Genomic DNA, 23,677 nt, shown 5'->3' on the forward strand with positions numbered 1-23,677 from the left:
TTATAACAGAGGCTAACAGCTGAAAATTGAGCCTATCCTATTTGAAACTTCACATTGTTTTCTGTGGTACTTTCTCAACACATCTCCATCACACAAAAGGACAGTAAGTTATGCCCTTACTCCAGTATCCCAAGATTCTTGTTTATATAATTATATTATATTATATAAAATAACTCTTCTTTTTGCTTAAGGAATGGTGTCCACAAATGCAAGCCCTTAACTCGGTTAAACTTTCTGCCTTGAAGGCTTCATATCTAGTAGCTAATACTATTACCAAGGGGTGGAAATGCCATTAGATATTGGAGAGAAATAAAGGACATATGCCTGGAAGCTGCAGCTGCTAAAGCTGGGCAAGGTGCAAACTGATAAGGCAGCTGAAAATGTTTTTACTAGGTCCATCCTTATGATATACAATTTATGTTTATGTGTTCACAGATGTGGAAATTAGGCTTTCTTGTCTATGTGTAGTGCATCAAGATGACTTGCAAGAAGATTTATTGTTTGCCTTAACATCACGATAGGGAAAATATTTAAAGCAACTGAAATTATGAACTAAAGCTTTGAATTTGGTTTTTGTGCTTAGACCAATGGCCTTCTGCGGTGAGAAGCCACTTATCTGGCTTGACTGCAGAGAAGCTGAACACAATACTGTGAGGCCACCACTTTTACATTCCTCATAAAATGGTGGCCAGTAAAAACAATCACTGGAACAAATTAAGGTTATTTTGAAGTTATTAAAGCAATAATTAATTTTAATACCCAAATCTGTCTCAAGGTGGAGAATGAAATCCTGGACTTGAAACAGAGCTTAGTCAAAGATTTGGTCTTGATGTGGTCATATCTTTGAACCACATTACCTGGACAGTTTTGTGGGCTGTGGAAATAAGCCAGGGGTTTGAAACCAGTATCTTAATTATTGTGCCACTGTGCTGGCACACATACTGAGTGACCACTCTTCTGTACCAAGGACAGTGCTTGTGTTAACCACTGTTCATAATAGTATTATTTTTATCCATTCCAGATTGCCAATCTTGGTAGCTGAGGATTGGTCTGCCAGGAACTCCTCCTGCAGGAGGATGGGCCCATGTCACCTTTTCGGGCTGTGCCCGACCGGGCCCCATGGACAAAGGCCTAGCCACCAGACGCTTGCCCTTGGGCTCAGGCCTAGCTCCAGGGCGACTCAGACGCCAGCAAGGTGGAGGTGGAGTACTGGTTTGGGCTGGTATCATCAAAGATGAGCTTGTGGGGCCTTTTCGGGTTGAGGATGGAGTCAAGCTCAACTCCCAGTCCTACTGCCAGTTTCTGGAAGACACTTTCTTCAAGCAGTGGTACAGGAAGAAGTCTGCATCATTCAAGAAAAACATGATTTTCATGCAGGACAATGCTCCATCACACGCGTCCAAGTACTCCACAGCGTGGCTGGCAAGAAAGGGTATAAAAGAAGAACAACTAATGACATGGCCTCCTTGTTCACCTGATCTGAACCCCATTGAGAACCTGTGGTCCATCATCAAATGTGAGATTTACAAGGAGGGAAAACAGTACACCTCTCTGAACAGTGTCTGGGAGGCTGTGGTTGCTGCTGCACGCAATGTTGATGGTGAACAGATCAAAACACTGACAGAATCCATGGATGGCAGGCTTTTGAGTGTCCTTGCAAAGAAAGGTGGCTATATTGGTCGCTGATTTGTTTTTGTTTTGTTTGTGAATGTCAGAAATGTATATTTGTGAATGTGGAGATGTTATATTGGTTTCACTGGTAAAAATAAATAATTGAAATGGGTATATATTTGTTTTTTGTTAAGTTGCCTAATAATTATGCACAGTAATAGTCACCTGCACACACAGATATCCCCCTAAAATAGCTAAAACTAAAAACAAACTAAAAACTACTTCCAAAAACATTCATCTTTGATATTAATGAGTTTTTTGGGTTCATTGAGAACATGGTTGTTGTTCAATAATAAAATTATTCCTCAAAAATACAACTTGCCTAATAATTCTGCACTCCCTGTACATTTGGGTGTGAATAGTAGAAACTTGTGAAGAGGCTGAAGCTTCTGAGTTGCTGCTGCAAATATCTGTAGATCTCTTGGCTGCACAGTTCTGTAATCAAGGGGAAGTTGAAAAGCTCAGTGGGCAAGACTGTTCAGAAGGAGGAATTGAGCAACAGAATCATTGGGGAAGGCAGTCCAGAAGTGAAAAAGAATTGAGAGGTGTGCGAAATGGCTAAAACTATGTGGAAGCAGAATTTACAGGAGGCAGGGCAGAGTGGCAAGGCAGTTCTGTAGGATTCACAAGCTGGCCTACAGACACTCAAAGCAACAGGCACAAATGGTGCAAATCATGGAAAACATCATTAGATTGTTTAATCATTTTACAATCAGTCCAGTTTCACTATTAATTTTTAAATTCCATTGAACATATTTATTTAATCTAACATTGCACTGCAGCAGATAACATACAGTGGTGTGAAAAAATATTTGCCCCCATCCTGATTTCTTATTTTTTGTATGTTTGTCACACCTTAAATGTTTTAAATCATCAAATAAATGCAAATATTCGGCAACGATAACACAGGTGAACACAAAGCGCAGTTTCTTTAATGAAGGTGTTCAGTATCTGGAGTTGACTCTGGACAGGTTGCCAGTCTGACGCAGCTAGAATCGCCATCTACCCAGAGGTAATTGGAGAGAGCATGATTTGAACCCAGGATCTCCTTGTGCTGTACCACTATGTTGGCTATAATCTACAAACCACGTTTTGCATTTTAGACTTTGATTGGAATGCTCACCAAGGCTAGTGCTTATTTACTCCAAATTTTGACCCTAGCGTCTAAATGTGGGACCAGCTTAATTAATGTGGTTTGTTGAGCCTGTCCAAATTGAAGTTCACTGTTCTTAGATGACTGAAGTGGCACCTAGTGTGGACTTTTATGACTCATCTGCTTAAAGGTTTGATGTGTTATGCATTCACAGATGCTTTTCTACATACCTTGGTTGTAACAAGTCATTATTTCAGTAACTTTTGCCTTCCCATCAGCTTGATGCAGTCTGTCCATTCTCCTCTGACCTCTTGCACCAACAAGGCATTTTCGCTCAGACTGCAGCCTGCTGGATATTTTCTCTTTTTCAGACCATTTTCTGTAAACCCTACAGATGACTGTGCGGGAAAATCCCAGTAGATCAACAATTTGTGAAATACTCAGCCCTCTGGCACCAACAACCATGCCATGTTCAAAGTCACTTAAATCCCCTTTCTTCCTCATTTTGATGCTCAGTTTGCACTTCAGCAGGTTGTCTCTAAATGCACTGAGTTGCTGCCATGTGATAGGCTGATTAGTTATTTGTGTTAACAAGCAGGTAAACAGACGTGGCTTGTGAGTGTATGTGATACACTTGATTCTGTATGTGACAACATGAGTGTAGAAAAAAAAATTCTACTGAATTTTATGTCTGTAAAGTCCTTTCATGATTCATACATTGTTATAATAAATGTATCAATGCAATTATCAGTTTTACTTAAGAAGTTAATTTGTTTAAATTGCTTACATGTTTAAATGATTACATTATAGTTGACTACTAAATATCATAAACGTAAAAGTATAAAAATATGAAAATGTACAAAATATTCACATGATATAAATCTGCTATAAGGTAGGTTAAATAAGTCTACAAAATAACTTCTTTTGATTTTAAATCATGATGAAATGTTTCTGACATTAAGATCTCCCCAAACTTCGATTTATTACATTCTGTTATCCATATGAAGGAATTTATATGAATTTTGTGTTCAGCAGCTTAAATTAAATGTTTATTAAGATGGCAAATATAGACTATTTCTTCTCAAGCTTGTACAGCTGCTGTTTCATTCTCTGGGTTATGGAGGACGATTAATGACTTGATAAAATTCATGAAATTTTCAGAGCAGACTAAACAGAAGGCAAATGACAAATCTCTGGATTACATTTGATCTAGAAAGAAAAAAAACGGACATTTCTTTTCTTTAAACAACCTTCCCTATTCCTATTGGATAACAGAACATCTCCCCCCCTCCCCGGCGCTTCTGCGTGGACTCTTGGAGCACCCTGCAGACGCTTTAACTGATCCTGATTCACCTTCAGTTTGAGGTCTGTGGATCAAAAAGGAGCAGACCGCGTATCTCTCTTGGACAGCGTGTCGGAGATGCTAAATCAAACGGTTTGGGAAATCGCAGACTTCTAAACGGACCAACTTTCTGAGAGACTTGAATAATCAGTGCATCAGCAGGAAAAGTGTGGAGAGGGGAGAGGTGAGGATACAGAGGGGAGGGGGGCTGTACTTTAAAAGTTAATTAACATTAGCAAAAAAGTGTAGCTGTGCTACATTTTTTTTTCTTTATAAGGGTCTGCTACCTAGCCAGCAAAATTTCACCTAAAAGCAGACAACAGGATCGTCCTGCGCTGACGCGGCTGGTCGGCAGGAAGCGGCTGGTGGCGGCGGGGGTCCTGGGGGTCGTTATGGTACTGGTTTTGGTCATTCTCATCCCTGTTCTAGTCAGCTCAGCGGGGACAGCTGCACACTACGAGATGCTCGGTACTTGTAGGATGGTGTGTGACCCATACGGCACCAAATCTCCAACCAGCACTGCCACAGCCGATACCGTGCGCGACAACAGCTTAATGCAGTCTTTACCCACTTTTATCCAAGGTCCGAAAGGAGAACCGGGCCGTCCGGGTAAGGTAGGGCCAAAGGGATTGCCAGGTGAACAGGGACCACCCGGTCCAGCCGGCCCACCTGGTGAAAGAGGTGAACCCGGCAGACCCGGTTTACCGGGACCTCCGGGACCGAGCGGTGCTGCCAGTGCTATTAGCGCGGCCACCTACAGCACCGTACCCAAGATTGCGTTTTACGCAGGGCTGAAAAAACAGCACGAGGGTTACGAAGTACTCAAGTTTGACGACGTGGTGACCAACCTGGGAAACCACTATGACCCGACCACTGGAAAGTTCACGTGTTCCATCCCTGGGATTTATTTCTTCGCTTACCACGTCCTGATGCGCGGAGGGGACGGCACAAGCATGTGGGCTGATCTGTGCAAAAACAATCAGGTAAAACAAACGGCACGTAGAAGCAAAGATTTAAAGCAAACTCTGCAGTTCCACGAGGTTTCCATTGTTAGGCGTGCGTGTCCACAGTATCTGACTTTAATTTAACACGTCACATTTTGTTAGGTACATTTGATACATCTCTGGACTATCTACAAGTTAGCAGCCATATATATCCTAATATAAAAACATTTAAAAGTTCTCGACAGCAACTGAACTAATGTAAAAGCCTATTGATAGACCTGCAGTATGCAAATAAGAGGTGAACAAGCGTGCTGTCAGCCAATCTAACAGAGAAACAGTGGAACTAAACGAAGTGGAGTCTTTGGTTTTTGGTGAAACCGCAAGGCAGTGATGCTTAGACTGAGCAATGCATTTCTACGAGAGGCAAAATACAGTGTTGGCCACCTAATAGGACAGAAGAGAAGATGACACTAAGTAATATTTATACTAAGTGCAATGGTTAGAGAAACAATAAAGAATCCGACAGGATCTTTGTACAGCTTCTCTTTGAAATGCTTTTTGACTGATTAAATGAGAACAAGAGTGTTTTTTATCATCCAGTAGCCACATATATTTAGGAGTACAAACAAACCCACACAACTTTACCAGTGTACTTTATAATGATATTTAGACAAGTCTAATCTTCAAACTGGCTAGTGAGTTCTATTCCAAACAATAGAGTGCCATGGTATTTGTGCATTTGATTAATTTTAGCTGTTTAGGTAGTAAGATATGTAACCGTAGTTTGTTTAAACCTCTACATGTTAGCAAAATAAATCACTAAAGAATATACATAACAATAGATTTTGCACTCACTGTCCAACATCTCAAGTAATATGGATTCCAAATCCACGGCCTGAATAAAGGAAATAAGAAAGAAAAATGAAATATACGACAATAATTTACCCCAAAAGTACATCACATAAAGGTATTTTATGATACAACAACAATAATAATAAAAGTAAAAAACTAATAATGACGATAACAATAATAATAATTACAGACCGAGTGAACTACAGAAGCCATTTACTGCCTCTGTTTCATCTGGTATGTGTTTGTTCCATCACGGTGTCCTGCTCTCTCTGCGTCTCTATAGTGATCAGGCTGTCAGCGATAGATCTAATCTGTGGGGCAAACCAGTGTTGCAGCACCGCTCCACCAAGCACATCTCTTCTGCCTGTCAGCCGACTACTGTAATACTGCTGCAAAGCACAAGGAATACAGCAAATATCTTTGGGATTAATGCAGTAGAACTGCACACCATGACAAATCAGATGCTGAAATACATATTTCAATTAGGGTTACTGGTATTGGGATTTTTGACCATATATTCAGAGTGTCATGGAGGAAAATAAGCAAGACCTGCTGAAGTGATTGTTATGATTATTCCTAAAATGTTGTCAAAAACAAATATACTTGTGAAAAAATTTAAATCAGCCTTATCAAGTAATTTTGTCTTTGGAAGGTACTACAACTCTTTGAGACATATTTTAGATTGAAAAGGAAATTCTGAGGAGACTGTTCAAAAACTCAAACATGATTTATCTTCAAAATGTAAAGTGGCCTTACATCTTACATATAACTATGTGTGTTAAATGTGGACTGCATAGTGTGACTGTCAAGTAAAGGTGAAGCTCTCCGGTTCTTGATTTTCTCAGATTCTGCAAAGAAAGATGCATCCGTCTTTGCCTCTTCCTCCATATGCAGGCTCTATCAGGCTATGAAAAAAATTCTTAGATATCATTTGCTAAATACTGATGAAACCACTCCATATTTTAAGCCAACTTATTAAAAAAAAAGATAGAGTTAAGATTTATCATATCCTAAGTTCTGTGGCATTCTGTGCACTAATCCTGGTCTGAGTTTCAAGTTTGTTCTTTTACATTTATGTTTTGAGACAATTTAAGTTCACTGCATATGTGTCATCCCACTAAGTCAGTTAATTTAGAAGAAAAGTAAGTAAGCACAGTTTATTTATATAGTACTTTTCACAGACATATGTCACAAAGTGCTTCACAAGAAAGGTAAAAAAACACAATACACAATACAATACAGTCATAAATACATCATAAAAACCCTGGTCTAATTAAATGCTTTTTGAAATAAAATTTCTTTAGCTGCTTTTTGAAGGTCTCCACCGAGTCCACCGTAGAAATAGTCCACAGTCTGGGTGCAACAGTATGAGAAGCAGAATTAAACTGTGAGTGCATTTCATTGTTGACTCTGTAAGATTAAATTATTATTTTTAAATTTTCTGTTGTTGCCTTTTCTCAATATGACTTTTATATGACCGAATAATAAAACAAGCTTTAAAAATGTAAATTGACACCTAACAGTAACCACAAATAAACAAGATGTTACAGTGATAGTCGTAAACCAATTATAAATATTTATGTACTTTTCTTTAATTCCATGCTGTTTTATAGTACATTAGGTATTCCATACAATAATAATCAGGCTCATCTTATCATAAAGACCTCATACGTATCACCCCAAAAGAACCCGCTTTCAGACTGCTGGTTTAATTGTGGTTCATAAAGTATTTAAAAGTAGGATGGGAGGCATCGAGCTTCCAGCTCTCAGACACCTTCTTTATTTTAAAGATTAGGCTTAAAACTTTCCTTTTTGCTAAAGCATATAGTTAGGGCCTGAATCCCCCCTTAGTTACACTGCAATAAGTCTATCCTACTGGGGGCTTCTCGTGAGGTACTGAGTGTTTCCTCTTCACTGAACTTTATCACTCACTATGTTTTTGTACACCTCTCTGCATTTAATCATAAGTTATTATTAATCTCTGGCTCTCTTCCACAGCATGTCTGTCCTGTCTCCCATCACCCCCAACTGGTTGTGGCAGATGGCCGCCCCTCCCTGAGCCTGGTTTTGCCGGAGGTTTCTTCCTGTTAAAAGGGAGTTTTTCTTCCCACTGTCACCAAAGTGCTTGCTCAAAGGGAGTCATATGATTGTTGGGTTCTTCTCTGTATGTATTATTGTAGGATCTTTACCTTATCCAATATAAAGCACCTTGAGGTGACTATTGTGTGATTTGGTACACAGATAAAATTGAACAGAATTATTCTATATTACAGATCTATCCATGTGTTTGGACTGTGTGAGAAAGGTGGAGTACCCAGAAAGAACATTTCGATCCCACAACCTTTGCAGTGCTAACCACTGTACCGCCTTCTGAGTTTAGATAGATATTTTAAATGTTCTAAACTTTTTACTTTATATGAACGCTCAAAGGGATTTTTTTAAAAGTAATATTCAGACACACACCTTCAAACAGTTCTGTACTCTATGCATTTAAGGGATTAATTATTATGCGACAGCAGTGAATCCAGTGGGAGCAATTTGGGGCCCTGTGACAAGCAGAATAAACTAGCCAGCTGTCCACCAGCTTAGAATACAGGACCGTTTTGCCATAAGGTGATAAGCAATAACCACTGTAGCATCTTGCTGCCCACACTACTTGTAACGGTAACGCTGACGTTATGCAATATATATATACAAAACCTTTTATTCTTCTCAAATAACACAAACATACTTTACCTATTGTAATGCTGAACAGCCAACAAATACAGTAAACCTGTATGGTTAAGGTAATATCAAAGGAACTAAATCCACTCATTTTATATTCATAACAATAACAATAATGATTAAAGGAAACCACGCTGACTCATAGAAGACAGGATGTCAGCATTGAGTTCATATGCATGTGGAAATAATCTCATCTTCTAGTAGTTTTCTAGACTAACGCATACAAAATAAATAAATAAATAAAAATAAATACTTCTTGCTGGAACTGCACTACGCCATGCTGCGTTGAAGTTGAAATTTTTTGCTGTTTTCAAGTACATAAAAAATATGTTTCACTGAAGGGTTTTGTGATGCGCTTTCATACTATCTTAATACTATCTAAATCTGCTCTAACCACAGCCATCTCATAGAGATTAACATTTTAATGGATTCCTCCTTTAGCCACACTCCCTCGGTTTTCAAAGTTAAGCAAAACAATAAAATTTCGATGTACACTCTACAACGACTCCACTAGTGTGGCCTTTTGCCCTTCACCATCCCGGTCTTTTGAAACTGTGACATATTTATTCAAATGAGAGATGTGAAGTCAGTAAGTTAATGTTAACAGGAGATAGCTGTGTTATTAAGGTGCATTCATTAATCTCTATGCAATTAATTAAAAATCTAGTCAAAGTTAGTGAAGAACATTTTGCATCTTGTAGTATAACTGCAGGCTAAACAAGCAGAGGTTTGACTAGCTGGTGGACTCTGCATTCATACTGTAATGAGTTGTCACTCACAAAGTTGCCTAAAGCACAATTTAATTGTAGTATTTTAATTTGATTGGAACCATAATTTACAAATTGTACTTTATTTTGTATTATTTTGTATTCAACAACAGATACTTCTTAATCAGGAATTTATCCACTTACCTCATTTTCTCTCAGATGCAATCAGAATTTTATTTTGAAATGAGAGGTGCATTCCTCTGGGTATTCAAATGGACACAGCTTTTAATCACTCTCTGGTGGCTCCATGCATATGTTACATACTGCACACTCCAGTGGGACACGTTTGTTTGTCCAAAAATATGTCTAAAAGTAAGAGCTAAGAAGAAAAAACAAACTGGCCTAATATTGGTGACCACAACATATAAAGAGGATGCAAACAATTTGCAGAAAACACACCTCTGTCGTACTTCAGAAGTACTGTTTTAATATTAACTATTCACAAAACATTTGTGACTATTTGTTATGCTGAACCTCCACCACAGCTGAAAAAGCTTTAAGGAATGATTAAAGCAATATTGTTGGCATACTTGGACAAAATGTTCACTTTTGATCATTACTGTAGAATTAATCTCTAATGTGATTGCAATTCAAAGTAAGAGTCCAGTGAATTCAGCTGAAAAGCTGAGCTCCATGTTTTCAGCAAAAGGAACTTCTAATTGTGCATGTGGAGCCTCGAGAAATATTTAAATGTGACCTGCTCTATTCTGGATGGAAATAGCTGGACTATCTGCAAAATAGAATCAGCATGGACTAGACTAACTGTGTATATTAAAATTAGGGCTGTAAAGTTGTGGAATATTATTTTGGAACAATTAAAGTATATGCAGTGCATACAGACTTATATACATTTATTTACTGCTTTTTCTAGTATTACAATGTACACTGCACAGGTAACCCAGCATATTTGTAAAGCAGTAAGAGTGTTTAAGTGTCTAGTCACACATTTAAATATCACTTTATTTGGCAGCACTTTATAATAATGGCACACTATTAAGTAGGGATGGGTACCAGTATCCGGTGCCATGATGGCACCGGTTCTGACATAAACAGTAGTAACCAGACCGAAAAGCAGCGCACATTTCGGTGCTTTATTTCGGTGCTTTTTTTTCCTGAGCTGTGATACACTTTAGATTCTAGCCAATCATTTTACGTTTCCGAGGATAGTAGGCGGGCCAGGTACGTACGTTCTTTTAGAGCAGAGCTACAGATTAAAAATGCCCAAGGCGAAGCGGTCAAAGTCTGGCTGTACTTCAGAGCAAAATATGCAAACTCAGCAGCCTGCAACAAGTGCTTTAAGCTGATACTGTGATACTATCAAAGGAGGTAACACCTCAAAATCCGATGAAACACCTGGCGACTCATAGCGGGCTTTTTTAAAGCCGAGAAATGCACTGTATTTGATAGCTTGCTGCGAGACCTCACACCGTGCACATCTACTGCGGGTGTGGTGCCTGTTATCGGACCCGGAGTTAGCAACATCCCCCAAAAACCCGAAGAGGAGAGTCCTGGCACCTAGCCCTGCCAGTGTAGCAGAAATGATGAGGATGATGATGCAGCAGCAGCCGTTCTTCTCTGCGTGAGTAGCTTAATGTTGTTCGTGTGTAATTTACGTTGAGTAGGCTAACCACGTTATTACATTAATGCATGTAAGGTGAACTAGCAAACACCGTCGTAGCTACATGCAGCTGTCTTCTTGTTTGATGGCAGATACTCCCTTCACCCTGGCCAAAAAGGCTAAAATGACCAAAGAAAAAGTGGAAAACAGTTAAACATGAGAGGTTTTTGGACAAAGTTTGTGTTTTTTCCATTGATTAAGCACTGCTTCCAGCCAAGAGTGATACCATATATGCTCTATAGCTGCAGAAAAGGCTAACATTGTTATCTTTTTACAAAAAAAACAGCTGAACATGAGAGGTTTTTGGACAAAGTTGGTGTTCTCCATTCTTTAAGCACCGGTTTGAGCACCGTTTAAGCACCGGCACCGGCACCGGTATCGGATAAAACCTAAACGATACCCATCCCTACTATTAAGTATTATTCAGGTATTAGCAAGTGCTTACTTCATTTATATAGCATTACTCCTCTGTAGTATGCCATTTATAAATACAGTTATATGAAATCTAACTATGATCATGTAGACGTGATGTAGTAGCAGTTATAGCAGTGGTTAAGAGTAACATATGTCTGTTTTTATAAATGACATACAGTGGGGCAAAAAAGTATTTAGTCAGCCACCGATTGTGCAAGTTCCCCCACCTAAAATGATGACAGAGGTCAGTAATTTGCACCAGAGGTACACTTCAACTGTGAGAGACAGAATGTGAAAAAAAATCCATGAATCCACATGGTAGGATTTGTAAAGAATTTATTCGTAAATCAGGGTGGAAAATAAGTATTTGGTCAATAACAAAAATACAACTCAATACTTTGTAACATAACCTTTGTTGGCAATAACAGAGGTCAAACGTTTACTATAGGTCTTTACCAGGTTTGCACACACAGTAGCTGGTATTTTGGCCCATTCCTCCATGCAGATCTTCTCGAGAGCAGTGATGTTTTGGGGCTGTCGCCGAGCAACACGGACTTTCAACTCCCGCCACAGATTTTCTATGGGGTTGAGGTCTGGAGACTGGCTAGGCCACTCCAGGACTTTCAAATGCTTCTTACGGAGCCACTCCTTTGTTGCCCGGGCGGTGTGTTTTGGATCATTGTCATGTTGGAAGACCCAGCCTCGTTTCATCTTCAAAGTTCTCACTGATGGAAGGAGGTTTTGACTCAAAATCTCACGATACATGGCCCCATTCATTCTGTCCTTAACACGGATCAGTCGTCCTGTCCCCTTGGCAGAAAAACAGCCCCATAGCATGATGTTTCCACCCCCATGCTTCACAGTAGGTATGGTGTTCTTGGGATGCAACTCAGTATTCTTCTTCCTCCAAACACGACGAGTTGAGTTTATACCAAAAAGTTCTACTTTGGTTTCATCTGACCACATGACATTCTCCCAATCCTCTGCTGTATCATCCATGTGCTCTCTGGCAAACTTCAGACGGGCCTGGACATGCACTGGCTTCAGCAGCGGAACACGTCTGGCACTGCGGGATTTGATTCCCTGCCGTTGTAGTGTGTTACTGATGGTGACCTTTGTTACTTTGGTCCCAGCTCTCTGCAGGTCATTCACCAGGTCCCCCCGTGTGGTTCTGGGATCTTTGCTCACCGTTCTCATGATCATTTTGACCCCACGGGATGAGATCTTGCGTGGAGCCCCAGATCGAGGGAGATTATCAGTGGTCTTGTATGTCTTCCATTTTCTGATGATTGCTCCCACAGTTGATTTTTTCACGCCAAGCTGCTTGCCTATTGTAGATTCACTCTTCCCAGTCTGGTGCAGGTCTACAATACTTTTCCTGGTGTCCTTCGAAAGCTCTTTGGTCTTGGCCATGGCGGAGTTTGGAGTCTGACTGTTTGAGGCTGTGGACAGGTGTCTTTTATACAGATGATGAGTTCAAACAGGTGCCATTCATACAGGTAACGAGTGGGGGACAGAAAAGCTTCTTACAGAAGACGTTACAGGTCTGTGAGAGCCAGAGATTTTCCATGTTTGAGGTGACCAAATACTTATTTTCCACCCTGATTTATGAATAAATTCTTTACAAATCCTACCATGTGAATTCATGGATTTTATTTTTCACATTCTGTCTCTCACAGTTGAAGTGTACCTCTGGTGCAAATTACTGACCTCTGTCATCATTTTAAGTGGGGGAACTTGCACAATCGGTGGCTGACTAAATACTTTTTTGCCCCAGCTGTCAGTCACCAACAATTGAATCCCGAGATCCCTTCCCAGGAATCTCAACTCTCACTTACTAGTAGCCTCAGGTGACCTCAATAGCTCAAACAATGGTGGGGTGGGGTAATGTCTCACAGAATATTAACCTGTTGGCTCAGGTGATGGGAATGACATCTTTTTTTCACACATGCCTCATGTGAGGACATGGTCAAGTTGTAGGTTACCAAGTAAATGGTTAACAACCCTCAGGAATACCTCGAATGGGACAGTCCAGACAAGTGGTTTACTACCTGGCGCTCTCCACCAGTTCTTCTATAACCAAAGAAGCTTCATGGAGAGGTGAGAGAGGTAGAAAGTGTTCAAAAAACCTAAAGAAAACCAGCTGCCTTCTTTTCAAGTTCTCAGGACTACCATGACCCAGATAACCAAGAACCACACAGACACAGAGAAAAGGAGTTTAACTAGAGTTACTCCTCTGTTTTTTGCTTCTCTATCAGTAAATCTTCTTGTACTGTCTTTGTGGATACCTATTTGAACAAGAGTAGTCAGTGACGATGGAGTTATGAATGGACAAAATTTATTTTGATTAAAAAATGCAGGCTAAAGGATCGAAATGAGCTTAGACACGAGCTGTGGCACAGGCAAATGTTCTATTATGCCATCTATTACCAACTGACTTAACTGCTTGTCCACAGGACAACACACCGGACAGGAGACTGCCAGGCTAAAACAGGAAAAACACACTAAAGGGCAGACTGAATAAATACAGGGAACAGAGGGAAGAAACAGAGAGGACTAGAGAGCTAGGGATGAAGAGAGCAAGAGAGTGAGGGACAGAGAGGGTGAGAGAGTGAGGGACAGAGAGGGTGAGAGAGTGAGGGACGGAGAGGGTGACAGGCACACATTTCATAACAGTATGTCTTTCAGAAAGTGCTATAATTACTAATCAATTACTTACTGAGAAGACTTTCTCTTACTCTTGGTGGTCTGCGGATGGCCTGGAACTCCTAGATCCAGGATCCAGATCCACATAGACTGCGGCTTCCTATCCTCATTTTCAAGTACATTTTGTGACAAAGTCACATACACATATATTTATTTCAGAAACTCTTAAAAGAACAGTTTTCAAAAAGTTAACTAATCCAAGGAGCTTGGAAAGAAAAGCGACTTGACTTATTTAAGTTTCTTGAAAACGTTTCACCTCTCATTTCAGAAGCTTCAGTTCTAAGACCAAATCGGGGATTCCCAGATATTTAAGCCCTAGTGGGAGTTGTCCCTTAAGAGGGTTGTTGATCATGTGCCTCATCAGATAAGCCAAGGTGTGAAAAAGCTTCTCGGACAAGAGGTAGTCTTCGAGAAACTTAAATCTTAAATCTTTCGAAGCTCCTTAGATTACAATGACCTGGCTGACTGAGAACCTACACAGTTACCGTATTGTTTATCGGATTATAAGGATTATAATAACCGGATTATAAGGTACATTGTCGATAAACCGATCTGTTTTCATACATAAGGCGCACCAGATTATAAGGTGTATTAAGCGAAACAAAACAGTCAGATAAGTCAAACTTTGCTCAACTCATTCTTTTTGCTTTCTCCACTTCTGTACCATTGATTCAGTAATGTTGAATAGAGCTACTCTATTCCCATGTTCCCATTAATGACTAACCTCGTATTGTGGATGGATTATCTCAGTTGTTCTCCTGACTGAAGTTTGTTCCCTTTAAAGCATCCTGCCACGCGATTGCATTTGTCCCTAACCATCAGGAACCCTCACGTTAACTTTCATCGAGTGGAAAAAAGTTAGCGTTCATCCTCCAGCTTCACTGTGTTTATATTATGCTAACATAGCTGTGTCGCTAGCAGTCACGTAGCACATTATTATAAACCAGCTAACCCAACTTCAGTAACCCTACAAAAGTCACTGTTGTTTAGTTTTCTGTCTTCATTTATGTTGGAAGTGATAGCAGAGCTGTGCGTTTTAATTTTTTCAGAAATTTCTCAGTCAGAACATGCTATATGATGTTTAGGTGGAAACTAGCACGCTAACTTCCTGCTAACTTCTAACTCTATTAAATGTAATAAATTCTGATTTCATGGATGCCTGGATGTTAAACGTAATTGTTACACCTGGTAAAGCAGCAACATTGATCATTTTATTAAAGATGAAAGAATTTAGACAGTTTTTAACTCTCTGTGATGCTGCAGTGTTCGTTTGACTTTGGGACCTGAAGCGGAGTTTGGACCCAGATTACTCCACAAGACTCCTGACTACGGTAGCCGTAATGCTCCAACAATCCATCAAGTGCTGCGGCTTCATAGCTTACTAAAGTAGTACTAAAACATTTTTTGACAGATATTTGAGCGCTGTGTACCACATAAAATCGGTTCAAGGTTGGTAAGCACAACCAGAATTTATACATGATACGGATTTTAAGGGGCATTGTCGATTTTTGAGAAAATTAAAGGATTTTAAGTCCGAAAAATACGGTTACTAATTAATTTGTTAGGATCCTGTGTTTTGGACCCAGTGCTTTGTGTTTGTAATTCCTTCACCTTGTCTGTCTGGTCTCTCTGTTTTGTCTCCGTGTCTATCACGCTGTCAGGTTTGCATGTCCTAGTTGCAGTATTGGCATTAATTTATTTGTGTTGAGTCTAACTTCCCTTGTCTTGTTATTCTTGATTTTCTCCTGGCATGTTTTCCATTTGTTTCCCCTTTCCGTAATCACCCTACTGTGTATATGTTGTCCCAGTCTCTCCTTGTCCTTCATAATGTTCAGTTACCTAGTGTTACTCTGCTTTCTGGTCTTTGTGCCCACTAGTTACCTAGAGAGTTTATAGTTTGCATTGTTTTTTTTTGGTTTAATTTGGTACTTTGCCCTATGTGTTTTTCTTTCACAGTTCTTCTGTTAAAATGTCTGACTAACATTGGAATCAAGGACACAGCACTTTGACACAATTAATATCAGTTAGCATATCATCAATAATCACCCTGTTTTATATGTTCTGTATGTTTTATATTTTTATTTTCCCCATCTTTTAATTAGAGTTTGCACGATACCACTTTTTTATGTCCCTATATTTTACATAAGATTAAAACTTTGGGTGTAAGATTCAGATAATTATTTATTAAAAGCTAGACATTTTAAATGAGAATAAAAAAGAAAAGTATGTCTTTGTGCCCCCTTTTCCCTGTTCATGCCCTATCGGCCCCCCTGGCTAAACTTTGCTAGATCCGCCCCTGCACAGTTACCAGCCGTCAGCTACGTAGAAAAAGATCCTGGTGTAGAAAGTAATATTAAATAAATTCTAACAACAGCTTATCAAGCTTAAAAGTGCTGCTGTTGTTCAGCCGCTGGTGTCCTCTTTCTGGCTCGAAGTGGGGTAAAAACAAACAAGAGAGACAGACTTGCGACAGAAAAGCCGATCAGCTGATCATTGATCAGTTTCACGATTGAAGTAGCAGCAAGAAGAGGCACTGGCTCCATATATCGGTTGTTAAGCTTAATGTGGGAATGCTTTACAAACATTCAGAGATGAACTTACACACTTGCTTTACTTCTCTCTGGGATAACTTCCTCAGAGATGAAATGCTGGTTTGCTAGAGGCTACAAAAACTCAAGAGGAACTTCTATCCCCAAGCCATCCGGGCCCTAAACACACACACCCGCCCTCTCACATCATCTATAATTGACTGAGACAGGACTCTCTTCCAAACACTCTAAACCCAGGCACAATGTACATTCCAAATTCCTTTAATTTTAAATATGTTTATATTGTCTATTCTGTAAAATAGTCAGATGTCTATTCATATTAATGTACAGAATTCACCTGCTTGCTGCTACTACTGCACATTCACCCAATGTATATACTACATATATATATATATATATATAATGTTCTTCCTCTACCCCCCCCCCCCCACCCCCCCCCCCCCCCCCCCCCCCCCCCACCCCACATTTTTGCACTTGTCGAGGTGCGTGTCAGGCTACATTTCACTGTGTGTTATACTTGTATAACTATGCATGTGACAAATAAAGAACCTTGAACCTTGAAATACACAAAGCCGCTCTATCACGTGAGCACACTGCTCCGACGAGCCGAGTTACGCCGTGTCGCAAGTTTTGTGAGGTGCTTTTTTGATATTTAATGGATCGGATTACATTTTTTATTTCTCTCCGATATCCGATCCAGTAATTTAGGTCAGTATCGGACCGATCCGTCCATCTCTACTTTTAATATTGTTCGTGTTGCTTTTTGTTATAAGGTGATGCCTTATAACGGCATCACCTAAAGCTCCAACAAATAAAATGTATTCTACGTCTACTAATAATAATAATGAACTAAATTTAGCACAAAAGGTAAGGAAATTGGTGTTTGATTAAATATTTCTTTATTGTAACAATGCTTCTTGGCAACAAATCTAGGAAAGCCTTTGTTTTCTGTAACTAAAATGCATTTCTGGGTTGAGCATGAGTTGAGTTGAGCATGGGTGGGTTGTACCCATGGAAAACTTGCCAGTTCTTCTTTGCCAATGCCAAACAAACAGCTTGTTCCCCTATTGACTCTCGTTGGGTATCATTTATTAGGCTGAATGACTAAAGTCTGAAGAAACACTGGCAGTTTACAATTTCTGAGCTGGGGGTTCAGTTTATGGCTGAAATCTGATTTTTTACTCCTTCTCTTCCTCTCAGAAGATTGGACAAGAAAAAAAAGTAAACCCAGCTCACACGAGACAAAAGACTAACAAAATAAAACAAATAACAAAAACAACACAAAGCATAAGAAGAACTCAGAACCGAGAGGCTGACACCATGCATGTATTACTTCTAGCCTGGATTATTGTAATTCATTAATATCAGACTGCTTAAAATGCTCCCTGAAAAGTCTTCAGTTGAAAAGTTGATCCAGAATCCTGCAGCAAGAGTAACAACTAGGACTAGAACAGGAGCCCATATTTCCCCATAACTCCTGAGTCCCGTTCATTGTCTCCCTGTTGAGTTCAGAACTGAATTCAACTTCCTTCTCCTTACATACAAATCTTGAATAATAAAAACATGTCAAAGCCTAAAGATCTAACTGGACTCTGTTATCTTAACAGAGCATTTAGCTCCTAGACTGGGGACCTGTGGGTAGCATCGGTGTTATGCAGGGGCCTATGGGGTCCAGGCCCACCCAGTAAATCTACGGATATATTTCAACTAGAAGTTTCACTAATTTATAAAACTTAGTGATGGTAAACTTAAACACCCATATTGATGATAAGTTATTATAGCGCAAGCTCAATTTCACGACTTATTTCATTGCTGCCAACCCTATTTAGAAAAAAATATAATTGGAGGAGGAGCCTTCACCTGGTGGAACTAACAGTTTGGGTTTAAGATACAGGGACCTCTCTTCTTTTAAGGTTTGACTTGAAACACTTGGGGCTGAGCATAGCCCTGAAAGCATTAACAGCACCTCTTCTAAAGTTATTCACAATATTTTTGAGCAAAATTAAAATAAAATATCAAACACTGTAAGTATTAGGCTGTCTCTTGCAGAATTCTACTGAAATAATACAATCAGTGCGATTTAAATTCTTCAGCATTGTTTGCCAACTTTACCAGAGCTTCTGCTTCTATGGTGTCATAATGGGACCTTTTAAATGTGGCCATCTCTGTCTTGTCTTTTGAATGTTTATCTTTTCTTCACCTTTCCTGCTCTTTTGGTATCAATCTGCTGCAATTTTAATCTTCACTGCTCTCTCATCCCCTTCTCTCTCCTTTCCTGGGTATAAAAACAATGCAGTAGTCATGTGCCAATTAATTATATGTGATGTGATGATGAGATATTTAACGACATCTGCCTTCACAGCCACATCGCTGTTGTAGAAAAATAATTTGAGCATTGAAACCCAACTGATTTTCTGAGATTTATTGAAAGAAAGTTAAAACCTTTGCAATGGGATCAATACAGCATGAACAGTGTTTGTACCAGCATTGACAAAAAGGCAAAATTGTAACAGCTTCTGTCGTGTCGATGCAATCTTTGTCTATTCGCTATTCGACAGTGAGTGAAGTGCTCACTGTCATGTCGGCACCAGCTTGGTAACGAAGTGTGTCATGGCCTTGAGCAAAGCTTAGAGTCTTCATACAAAAGACAATTTGTACAAAATATACATTAGGTAAAATAAATTTTCCATGACAATCACCTCTGTTTTTGTAAATTTATATTTTCCTTTTCACTTTTCAGTATACTGTTTTGGAGTAATTATTCTTCTTCCACTGTTATTGTGACTACATTTTAATATTTAATATTTAGTGTGTGAATGGGTGGATGACTGAATGTAGTGTAAAGCGCTTTGGGGTCCTTAGGGACTAAGTAAAGTGCTATACAAATACAGGCCATTTACCATTTAATTTATTTCACACAAAGAATTCTATGTATTGTCTTTAAATGTCCACTGGAGTTCATTAATCCACAGTCAGTGTTGGGTTTAAGGCCTTCCAAAGTAATGTGTTACTACATTTTTCAGTTATACAGGGACTAAACCCAGTAATTACATTAAAGGTACAATTATATCATTACCTGCGTTTCAAAGGCTCTTTAGTTACAAGCACACATGGTGGATAGGAAGGGGAAAAAAGAACTCAAACTGACTCTTGTTTTTTTCTTTCTGCCTGGTTGGGCTACAATCAGCTAATGTCAGTTCACGTGCCAAGAAGAGGAAAATAGCAGAACAGTTTTTGATTGGATATTGTAGTTTTATTCCAAAGGTTGTATTGTGGAATGCAAAGTGTATATAGGACAATAGGAACTGCATAATACTGCTAACACAACTCGAACTCTTTGGAAGCATGTGTACAGACAGCAAGCTCATGCAAAGGTAGTCAAGAACCCAAAATGATGTTAAAGCTGAGTGAATTAGACCCCATTGCAGCAGCCAGACCATGAACTTGACTTGCAATGATGAGCAGTCAGGCTTGCAGCATTTTGGCCTCAGGGCACCAGTCATTTAAAAGCTAAAGCTTCTCTTTTGTTGCTGATTACTTCTTTAACAGACGGAAAATTAGATATATTGTTGTTGTGTATTTAAAGACAAAAATCAGGGTGTGTGTGTGGGTGAAAGAGAGAGAGAGATAGGGGAAAGTGTGTGTATAGGGGGAGGAGGGAGAGGGTGAGACATGGCTCGTGTTATTTTGAGGAAATTAAGAGAAATTACATTTCAGTAGCAAGATGTGCTTTTTTTAAATTTTTCTTCTGAATTTTCCTGGTAATGAACTTTTTTTGTTCATGATCAGCTTCCGTTAGAAATAAATTCAAATCCTCAATGTAATCTGCATTACGTTTGTGGTGAATTTCACTTGATATCCGTTGAATGTTCCTGGAAAATATTATAAACGATTATTTCAATTTATTTCAATTCTAATTGTACTGAACAAAGTGAATTAACCTCCTGAGACCCGAACTCTTCCAGGGCATGCATTTTTAGTTTCTCTGTGATATTTGGGCATAGAATGACTTTTTTTTTAACCTAATTTTGTTTTCTAAGAAAAATGAGAGCCACATATGAGGATATTCGTTTAAAATTTCAATAGAACAGTGGCAGTATAATGTGTATAATGTATGTATAATGTAAGTGGATATCAGGTCCTTGTAGAGCAAAATTGAGTAATTTGGTCTAAATAACCCAAAATGTGATGTCCACATATGTGGACGCCAGGTCCAGGAGGTTAAATAAGACTAGACTAAAAAAAATCATCCTTGATAGTTGACATGAAATTCTCACATTCCTATACACTGTGTGCTGAGTTTCATCTCAAGCTTCTGCACTTTTCATTGAGGTAAAACGGACAATTCCGCTCAAACTGAACAAAGTTAATGAAGTATAATAACACCCATATCAAAAATAAAAAATTTATTACGAATCATCCTTGATAGTTAACATGAGATTCTGCCCAGATTCCTCTTCTGACTCTGCTCTACATGTGTGCAGTTTAATCTCAAACCACTGCAAAATCTCCCAGAAAATGCAGACACCAGATTTCAGAAATTCATAAAAGATCATCCCTGATGATTCCTCATTTTATCCAAAATGCCATCCAAAAACTTCTCGGTCAGCAGTGGTTTTCCCCTTGGAACCTGTCCTGACCTTAATGTAGACCATACCTTCATACAATTCAGATGTTGTTCTGGGTTCTTTTGTGATCTGAATTAGTTGTCGATATGTTCTTGGAGTAATCTTGGTAGGCTGCCACTCCCGAGAAAGTTAACTACTGTTCCCGGTTTTCTCCATTGTGTATAAGCTATAACATGCCATCAGTCAGATTTGGATTTCTGTTTTGATTTTAAAACCATCAGTTGAAAACAAGATCTAAAAAGTGCAGGCCTTACAGTTAGGGTTACTAACTGTAAGGCCTGCACTTTTTTCAGTTAGGGTTAGTGGTCGTGATTATACCACAAAATTGGGGGAAAAAATTCATAGGAGAGGTTCTACTGATCTTTTTGATGAGCAGAGCCTGTTTCAGTTTAAATGTTGTTTTCAATAAATTGCATGCTCAAAAAATGTTTTGTCTCACTCCCATTTCTTCCTCTTCCATGTCGAAGCTCTACTTGGAAGCTTGTTAAGATCCAACCATGCAAAATATGGGGTTTTTTTGGCCATTTTTTAAGTGGTCTTAAACTTTTGATCATAATTGTATTTACTGGTCTAACTGCTAACTGTTAGAGCAAAGTGGATATCTAATGAGGTGTTGTGGGTCCAGGTAAGATCGGCAGGGATAACCGTGCCCAGAAACCTGGAGGTGTAGACAGATTCCATATATAATAAGAGGGGAGTGGGAGTGTCTCCTGAAGTCCATTATGAGTTCTTTTCTTTTATGGATGCTCAGCGTCAGGTTATTTTCTGAGCACCAGTGGGACAAGTTCTCTACCTCCGCCCTGTACTGAGGCGGCTGTTGTTGTGATTTGGCACTATATAAATAAAATTGAATTGAACTGAATTGAATTGAATAGATGAGCCCAGCTGTATGCCATACTATATGTACTATATTACACTATTTTATAATGACATGATTTCTTGGAATAGCTAGGGCTTATCCTCAAATTATCCACAGGTACCACAACACATGGGGTTGACTGTTCTATTGTTTTAAAGCCAGTAGCTCCCCTCTAATTCTTTTGAGCTTTTATGCTCACTTAATATGTATGCTTCTCTATTTTTTCTTTTTCTTATTACTCATGTTGTTGACATACATCTTTTTACACAATCACATTACAGGGGACCTGCATCCCTTTTGGGGCCAAACTAAAATTCCTCTTAATGCAAATCATTACATTTACACATTACATTTTGAAATAAGACTTGATTAAAATCAGGGGTAGACAAATAGTAGTAAGTCTCTATGAAATATAATGTAAGTCCTTTTAATGTCCTCATGATGAAACACAACTCTGTCTGTTTGTGTGTGTATCTGCATTTCACGTATTTCTGTAGGTACGTGCCAGTGCCATAGCCCAGGATGCAGACCAGAACTACGACTATGCCAGTAACAGTGCTGTTCTGCATCTAGAGCCAGGAGATGAGGTCTACATTAAACTAGATGGAGGAAAAGCTCACGGAGGCAACAACAACAAGTACAGCACATTCTCTGGATTCATTATCTACGCTGATTAAACTATAATTACTACATTTTGGCTTTCAATTATTGGCCTTCTGGCTCAGCGCTTCCACAAATCATCTTCTTCAAATGTAATTTTTTTAAAACTTTTGTGGAGAAACCAAGAGAAAGCTGCATAATGTATTTCCTATGTTTTGCTATTCTCATGATACTTGTTGAAAGTATCTCTCGACAGGAAAATTAATTGTTTAACTTTTTTTGTAAACATTTCCTGTCTGTATACTATCATGTCATAATTAACACTGACATGCTTGTTCCAATAGTAGAACTTGTGGGGTAATGGTGGTTAGCTCGGGGGTGGAGGGCGTTTCAGGGGTTGGAGGTTTGAAGACAATTCTGTCATGAATCTGACATCATCACAGGCAGCATATCAACAAATCCAGCAAACATTTAAATCAACAAAGTAAATGTGGAAAAGAGGAAATCAAATATAAACATGACATTAAGAAAGTTGTTTGTGAAAACAACAACTAAGGCCAGTTAAGTCTGCTGATGCAAAAATTTTTGATTTGATTGTTAGTGTTTTTGGTTTTACAAGTTGGAACCATTTAATTGTTTATATCTAAAAAAATTAAAGCAATTTAATGGAAAAATGAAATGGTATATACAGCACAATCAGAACAAATATGAATGCAAATGTTTTTGCTCCATATACAGAAGAATAGTAGTTTGTGTTTCACTCCTAGTCACCTTAAAACTCATGTTTGTCATGTTATTTCCCATTTTTGGACCCAATATAATGCAACACTCAGTTAAATATATACTATCTGATATACCTGGCGATGGGAATGTTGATGTATAAATGTAGGATTGCATTTACTGGAAGACG

At 39.0% G+C, this 23,677-nt stretch overlaps 1 protein-coding gene across 1 annotated transcript; it reads left to right on the top strand.

The window, feature by feature from the left end:
* The first annotated feature begins 4,120 nt into the window (after window positions 1-4,120).
* On the top strand, window positions 4,121-22,858 carry c1ql3a (complement component 1, q subcomponent-like 3a). The gene is made up of 2 exons (XM_080305884.1): window positions 4,121-5,089; window positions 22,665-22,858. Exons 1-2 carry the CDS (start codon window positions 4,499-4,501, stop codon window positions 22,842-22,844), a joined length of 771 nt encoding a protein of 256 aa, XP_080162010.1. The 5' UTR covers window positions 4,121-4,498; the 3' UTR covers window positions 22,845-22,858.
* The last annotated feature ends 819 nt before the right edge of the window (window positions 22,859-23,677 follow it).

The sequence above is a fragment of the Astatotilapia calliptera genome, chromosome 9 (genome assembly GCF_964374335.1).
Source record: "Astatotilapia calliptera chromosome 9, fAstCal68.1, whole genome shotgun sequence".
Classification (NCBI taxonomy): Eukaryota; Metazoa; Chordata; class Actinopteri; order Cichliformes; family Cichlidae; genus Astatotilapia; species Astatotilapia calliptera.